Below are 7,912 nucleotides of genomic sequence, written 5' to 3'. Positions count from 1 at the left end.
TAGTCTGGAATTGGAGGAAATGCAGGGTAGTTGTGTTGGGGGTTGTGTCGAATGTTTGGACGAGGGACCTGTGAGATTATGGAAAGATTTTATACACTGGTGGCTGACATAGACCCATCCAGGGTGGACCTGTGTTGAGTCCTGTGCAGTGGAGTTTGAAGGGTGCGTGGGTTTGAAAGAAGTAGAAAGCCGGGATGATCACTTTTGCTCACTGTGCTACTGGAGGAACTCGGCAGGTCTCACAGTGCCTGTAGAAGAAGGAGCTCAGGTCCGAAACATCAACAAAATATCTTGACCTCCTATGAACACTGCAAACACTGCAAATCCTGCTGAATCCCTTCAGCTGACAATCACTGCGTTCTGCCGACTTTTGTGCCTCACCACAGGAAAGAAGAGGTAATAATTGGGTGAGGACCGAGCAGGGGAATCAGTAGCCAGAGGACATAGGTGAGGGAGGAAGAGTTAGACAATAAGTACAGGAGCAGGCCATTCGGCCTAGCACTGCCATTCACTGCGATCATGGCTGATCATCCATCATCAGTGCCCCGTTCCTGTCTTCTCCCCCTATCCCTTGGCTCCGCTATCTTTAAGAGCTCTACCTAACTCTTTCTTGAAAGTATCCAGAGAATTGGCCTCCACTGCCTTCTGAGGCAGAACGTTCCACAGATCCACAATGCTCTGGGTGGAAAAAGTTCTTCTTCAACTACATTCTAAATGGCCAACCCCTTATTCTTAAATGGTGGCCTCTGGTTCTGGACTCTCCCAACATCGGGAACACATTTCCTGCCTCTAATGTGTCCAGTCCTTTAATAATCCCTTGTATGTTTCAATCAAATCCCCCTCTCATCCTTCTAAATCCCAGTGTATACAGTCGCTCCAATCTTTCAACATATGACAGTCCTGCCATCCTGGGAACCAACCTCGTGACCCAAAGCTCCAGTCCCTCATTAGCAAGAATGTCCTTCCTCAAATTTGGAGGCCAAAACTGCACACAACACTCTGGGTGTGGTCTGACCAGGGCCCTGTACAACTGCAGAAGGGCCTTTCTGCTCCTATAGTCCATTTGTTATGAAGGTCAACAAACCTGAGGGATAACTTTTTTTATACAAAGAGTGATGGGTGTATGGAACGGAGGTAGTTGAGGCAGGAACTTTTGCAATATTTTAGAAAAAAATTGAGCAGATACATGGATAGGAGAGGTTTAGGGGGATATGGGATAGAGATGGGTGTGACATTTTGGTTGGCATGGGAAAGTTGGGCCGAAGGGCCTGTTTTCTACGCTGTGCTACTCTAACTCTTAACAGACAGTTACCTGACGCTTTGGCTGATGAATTGTCGGACCTTTGCCCTCAAGCAGCCGGGGAAGGGGGCTGGAGGAGGGACCTTGGTGGCGATCTTTGCTTCCTTGATAAGTTTCCTCTCTTCTGTTGCCAGGTGCCAAAGGGCAAAACTAACGACTCTCTGCCCAGCGCCGAAATTACTAAACCTCCAGCAGAGGCCCAGACTGGGCGGAAACAAATCCCCTACAAGACCGAAATTATTGGTGGGGTGGTTGTTCATACGCCCATCACTCAGGTGAGACAACCCCCCGCCCTGCTCACCCAACTTGCCTCCCCTCCCGCTTACTTTGAAATGCATTCTTGCCACGTAGGTTTTTCAGGGATTCCAGTGCTTCTGTTTGGCTCACCTCTTGCCCCTTGTTTAAAGGGCAGCACAGTTAGTCAGTGACCTGTGTTTGAATCTGCCTCTGTCTGTAAGGAGTTTGCATGTTCTTCCCATGACCTGAGTCGGTTTCCTACCACCCTCCAAAAAAAAACGCACAGTTAATTGTCAGTTAATTGGTGTATTTCAGGGGCCATGGGGCTTGTGGGCCGGAAGGGCCTGTTACCGTGCTTTTCGTCTAACTTGGCGTAGCGGTTAGCACAGTGCCCTTACAGAATCCCACGTTCTCCCCGTGTCTCTGTGGGTTTCCCCCAGGGTGCTCCGGTTTCTTCCCACCCTTCAAAACGTACATGGGGTTTTAGGTTAATTGGGTGACATGGGCCCGATATTTTATATTCTGAAGTGGAGAATTAAAGGTCTCTAGAATTAAAGGTCTCTAGGATCAAAGAGTCTTCGCTTTAGACACCCAATAATCTGGGATCTAGTGCCAGGTTAGTAAAGAGGAACACAAGGTGCAGATGCTGGGATCTTGAATAGCGGGAGGAACTCAGTGGGCTAGACTAATATCTACCGGCAAATAAGACAGTACTTGAACATTAAAAAAGTCACCCCAAAACCAGGGGTCGTCTTGTTCGCCAAGTATAAAATCCGAACCTTAACAGCGAATATCAGTGCTCCCCAGCAGGGTCTGACTACTGTCGGCTCTGAACAGGCTTTAAATGGCAAGTTAAAGGAGCTGACAGTATAAATCCTGTGGCTGCAGTTCTCGGCAGGGTTGCAGACTCCAGATGGAGCAGCGGACCGGCACAGAGCGCCAGTGACCACCCCTCCCCTCCCCGTCCCTGTTGAGAAGAAGAAGCAGATGAACTGAAGGACGATGACCACGGTGGCAGACCAGCGAAGGGCCCTGCAGTTGAAGGACAGGCAGGGAGCTACAAGTAACTTGAGGTCAAAGGGCCCACAACAGGTTGTGGGCTTCTGGAGAATGTTCATGAGAACCATGTATCAGAGCGTGGATTCAAGATTCATTTTGTTGTCATATGACACGAAATTGCTTTTGCCTGCTGTAAGGCGGACAGATTCGCCATCAGCAGATATTGCTCGAAGCGCCTCTTACAGTCAGAGAAAGAGAAGCAGAAGAAGGTCGTCCCCCCACCAGAGTAACCGAGTGTCCGTGGAGTCCCTTCTCAGCCAAACAGTTGGGTCCAAGCCCAAGCTCCAGATGCAAGAGGGCAAGGAGGACCCCTGAAAGGCCCTGGATGGTGAAGGCTTCCTCATCATGTTGAAGGTTTGGATCTGGGCTCGACGTGCTGATAGTTTGAACTGAACTGGAGTCCTTTGCAACTGCAGAGGCTGCAGAAACTCAGTGACGCTGAGGGGCCTCTCTATTGGTCCTCTTTCTCTGACTGCGCAGCAGATAAAAGGAAATAGTGTGTAATATTACATGATGATAAATAGTATCTGAACCACACTGATTTGAATAATAACAACAGAGTAGGACCATTGTTGCATAAATATTCAGGTAGTGCAAGGTGGAGAGGAAAGCAATCATAGTGCAGTTTGTAACATTGCAAGGGCATCGTCTTTTACTGGTGTAAACAGCAGGGGATGAGCTGTCCTCTTTCTGGAGATCGCAGAGGAAGGCAGTGGGGCCAATTGTTGATTGGACTGGCATCTAGTGGTGAAGAGAGGATGGAGGAAGGTTGCAGCAGGCAGGGTGTTTGGGGTGGGGGGGGGGATGGCGGGGAGGCGGGGAGAGAGGTGTGACCAAGCAGCCGTGAAGTGAAGCGCCGAGGTCTGCGGGCGCTGCAATTGTGGTCAAAACACAGAAATGCTGGAGGAACTCGGCCGGGCTCGCAGCGTCCATAGGAGGTAAAGACCTACAACCCTTGGGCCCGAAAAGCCGGCGATCTGCCTTCACTTCTTACGGACTGAGCTGGTCCAGCACTACCGTGTTTTGACGGGTTGCTGCGTATCTGTGGAGTCAGATACAGCACCGGTTTGGATCAGGCCGTCTCAGCGCACCAGCTTCACATGACACGAAGCCAGTATTGGAGCTGCATGCAGAGGGGCCAGAGATGAGGCAGCTGTATTCTGTGATTTCACTGAAAGTGAAAGACAGGTTATTTTTATAAAATGACACATTTTAAGACACAAGTGCCTTAAGTTAAGATTGCACATGCATGTAATGGGGGTGGGGGGGGGGTGTGTAGAGAGAGAACTGTGAGGTCTTGTTAAAGCACCATGTGATGTGGGACAGTTAACAATAGTTTGTAGAACAATCTCAGCAAACAGTTCATCTTATTTGTTAACCATTTTGTGCCTACATCAAGCACATGGACACTGGAAATCAATGCAGGCAATGAGCCTCCACATGGATTGCCATTGCCCCCTCACATAAAGAGGGAAAGAGAAGCAAAGGGAGCTCCTTCGGAGATGCTGAGTGTCCGTGGATTCGCCTCCAGCGCTCCTGCAGCCGCTCAGACCCCGGACACAATCAGGAAGTCTTTGGCCCCAAGGCCCTTCTTGCCCTCATACCCTCACGAATCCCAGTTTCAATACCTGGGTCCCATAAAGCCAGTCTCCAGCGGGCCACAGCCTGCATGAGTCCTTCGACCACAAGTCACCGATTGCTCCCCTCAGCCTGTGTGGATCCTTCAGCTGCTGAGCCCTTTGCTGGTCTGCTGCCACGTTCGCCATCCTATAGGATTTTCTCCTCTGCTTTCTCAACTGGGGAGTGGGGTGGGGGGGGTGGGGGGGAGGGTTCTCACCACTTCTGGTGCCCTGCTCCGGTCCACTGCTTCCTCAGAGCCTGCAACCCCTGCCAAGCACAGTCGCTGCCATCTTGGGCACAGACCCCACAGTTGCATGCCATTAAATGAAAATACCGTCCGCTCCTGTAACAGGCCGTTTAAAGCCAATACAGAGCCGCCAGCATTAGGGCCGGTTGGTTGGACCCAGCAGAGCAGTGCTGTGTTCCCGCTCCCTGCTCTCCCAGGCCAACATTAGGTGTTGCAACACCTCTGGCAGCACCGCCATTATTTTCCGCAGGCGGGTGGGTTTGGCTTGTTTGAGAAATGGTAAATCTCCCCAAGGCTGCAAAGCAATAACTCTGGGGTGTCAAAGAAGCTTGGGGTGAGCTGAACTTCACCAGATGGAGGAAGTGGTCACCATAAGTCTGGGTGAAGAGACCTTCATCCAGATGGACGGTGACATCTCAATGCAGCGGCTGATGGCAGATAAAGAGGGAAGCTATGGTATGAGAGCGTCTGGTTAGTTCATGTGACGTATTTTGAGGTGAAGGCAGAATTCATGGTTAATGGTAGCATGAGTGGGGAATGACAAAAAAAATCCATGGATCTCTGCAGAGGTTGATAGGATAGTTTAGAAGGCTTATGGGATGCTGGGCTTCATTAGTCAAGGGATTGAGTCCAAGAGTCACGAGGTAATGTTGCAGCTCGACGAATCTCTGCTGAGACCATACTTGGAATATTGTGTTCAGTTCTGGTCACAGGAAGGATGCGGAAGCTATGGAGAGGGGGCAGAGGAGATTTACCAGGATGTGGCCTGGATTGAAAGATGTGTCTTATAAGGCAAGGTTAGCAGAGCTGGGACTTTACTCTTTGGAGCGAAGAAGGCTGAGGAGGTCACTTAATAAAGGCCTACAAGATTATGAGAGGTGTAGATAGGGTGGCCAGCCAGCACCTGATTCCCAGGGCAAGAGGACATCTGCACAAAGTGAAGGGAGAAAGTTTAGGGGAGATACCAGGGGTAAGGTTTTTACACAAGAGATTTGCGGGATTCTGGAATGCATTGCCAGGGGTGGTGGTGGAGGCTGAAACATTAGGAACATTTAAGAGCCTCTTAGACAGGCACATGGATGAAGGAAAAATAGGGTTACAGGGTAGGGAGGGTTTTAGTTTTTGTTTATATAGGTTGATACAATGTCGTAGGCCAAAGGGCTTGTACTGAGCTGTAATGTTCTATGTTCTATTACTAATCATAGAGCAAGGAAGAAGCCCTTTGGACCAATTGCTCTACACCTACCAAGTTGGCATTCTGGGTTAGCCTGCATTTCCTCCATATCTCTTGAAGTGCTTCCTATTCCATAAATCTATCCAAATTGAATGCCAGAATTGTGCCCACATCTGCATTTTCTTCTGCCAGCTCATTCCAAATACAGATTGCCGTCCACGTGGAAAGTTGTCCTTCAGATCCCTCTTAATTTTTTTCTCTCCTATCACCTTAAACCTATGGCCTCTAATTCGAGAATTATCTACTCTGGAAATGGATGGAACGTTCATTTGTTCCGCGTCCTCGTGATGTTTTATATAGAGGGGTGTCTGTATGGGGATATGGATAGGCTTTCCAACAGATGGAGATGATTGGTTTCATGTGGCTGCCCTGGCATTGCCCCCTCACTTCTTCCTTCTTCCCTACCTCCCTGAGTGCCACACTTCCTCACAGGGTTTGAGACATACCACTGCTTGTTTGAGCCGATGGAGTCAATCAGGACAAAACTGCAAGGTCCATCGTGACGGCCCACGATTTGGAAATGGGCAGACACTGTGTTCTGACTGGAGTAATGCAGTTGAACGTGGGGCACAGAGCCTGTGCTATGTACCTGTAAAGGATGTTATGGAGCCCAACTCCGAGCAGTGCTGGTTGATTCTAGTTTAGTTATCTCATTAGTGAAATCGACCACAGAACAAATTTAGAAACTGCATTTGCATTTAGCTTGCCCTCAGTGATGCTTTTCCTCGTGAGTTTTCTAAAATAGGTTGTTAACCGTTTGGCCTCCAGAAGGTCTCTTTGAAGCTTTTCATACCCATTTACCTGCTCTGGGTGTGAGCTTTCTGTATCAGACTGGAATGTGGAACAGTGGGCAAATTGCTGGTTGTCTGAGAGATGTCAGTTCGGATCCCACCACTGCAGTTGGAGAAATGAAAGTCGAGTGAAGTTTTTTTTAAAATTGCAGCGTAACCATATGATACAGGAACAATAATCATGAAACTTCCGGATTGTTGTAGAAAGTTGTCTGACAGGAGTTGGGACAGAAACTCTTGACTGAGCCATTAGTAATGCCAACTGTGTATTCCTTCCTAACCCTAATGATCTGTCATCCTCTTGCTAATCAACATCACCTCAGTCACTTCCTTCAACACAGCATCCCTGGCCCTTTAAAGAAGGCAATCTTGCTGCCACCACCCCCCCCCCCCACCCACCCACCCACACCCAGTAGGGCCTATAGGTCATTCTTGAGCCCACAGTGTGGTCGACCCTTGCCTGTCTCCTCAGTGTAGGAGGGCCATTTGGTGTTGCAAGAGATGAGAACCTCCAAAGTCATCATTTCCTCCCAATCTAGAGGTCAACTGAAATTGGGTCTGATTCCTGCCTCTTCCCAGCACTCCAAAGGGCGAGAATTGGTCGTCCTAGCTGAGTCACATGTTGCGTAATAGCAGTTAACGCAATACTGATACAGCGCCAGAATTCTGGATTCAAATCTGCCGCTGTCTGTTCGGAGTTTGTAGGTTTTTCCCTGTGTCTGCATGGGTTTTCTCTGCTTTCATCCCACAGTTCAAAATGTGCAGGGGTATTTGGGTGGCATGGGCTCGTGGCTGGAAGGGCCTGTTGTGCTACAGCACAGAAAACAGGACATTGGGCCCTTCTAGTCTGTGCTGACCATCATCTTGCTAGTCCCACTGCCCTGCTCCCATTCTGTAACCCTCCAGTCCTTTACTATCATTGATTCTTAAAACACACAATCAAGCTTGCATTCACCACATCAGATGGCAGCTCAATCCACACAGTGAAGAACTTTCCCCTAATATCCCCCCTAAACCTTTCCCCTTTCAGCTTAAAACTATGACCTCTCGTATGGATATATGTCCAAATTTAAATGTAAAATGTAAAACTCTGAACCCAATTCTCTGCTGATGGAAATGGAGAAACATCCATTCCTTTAAACACAGTTTCTGCATCACCCCAATCCCTACCCAATGGGCTCCCATTTACTCCACCCCCCCCCACCACCCACATCACTATTCCCCCAAAACACTTTCACTCTTGGGATTTTCTAACCTTTCAGCTCTCCATTAGGATGATTACGTTGCAATGCACCAACATGCCGGAGAAACACAGCAGGCCTCGCAAGAAGTAATGGGTAACCGATGTTTCTGGCCTCAGCCCTTCGCTAGGTATAGGATAGAAGCTGGTCGATGCCTGAAAGAAAAGATGGAGGGAAGGGAGG

The 7,912-nt window shown here is 49.0% G+C and overlaps 1 protein-coding gene across 4 annotated transcripts in view; it reads left to right on the top strand.

Moving 5' to 3' along the window:
- Positions 1-7,912, top strand: part of LOC138754064 (pleckstrin homology domain-containing family A member 2-like) — a 129,990-nt gene that overhangs the window by 103,887 nt on the left and 18,191 nt on the right. For 3 of the 4 annotated variants that reach the window (XM_069917814.1, XM_069917813.1, XM_069917812.1), the window contains one exon: positions 1,435-1,575. The exons of the other annotated variant lie outside the window; for it this stretch is intronic. In XM_069917814.1, the coding sequence (XP_069773915.1) occupies positions 1,435-1,575 (141 nt within the window). The remainder of the gene's footprint in view (positions 1-1,434; positions 1,576-7,912) is intronic. 4 annotated transcript variants of the gene reach the window in all.

The sequence above is a fragment of the Narcine bancroftii genome, chromosome 2 (genome assembly GCF_036971445.1).
Source record: "Narcine bancroftii isolate sNarBan1 chromosome 2, sNarBan1.hap1, whole genome shotgun sequence".
Classification (NCBI taxonomy): Eukaryota; Metazoa; Chordata; class Chondrichthyes; order Torpediniformes; family Narcinidae; genus Narcine; species Narcine bancroftii.
Note: the sequence above shows the minus strand (reverse complement) of the source record. Positions and strands in the feature narration are given on the sequence as shown.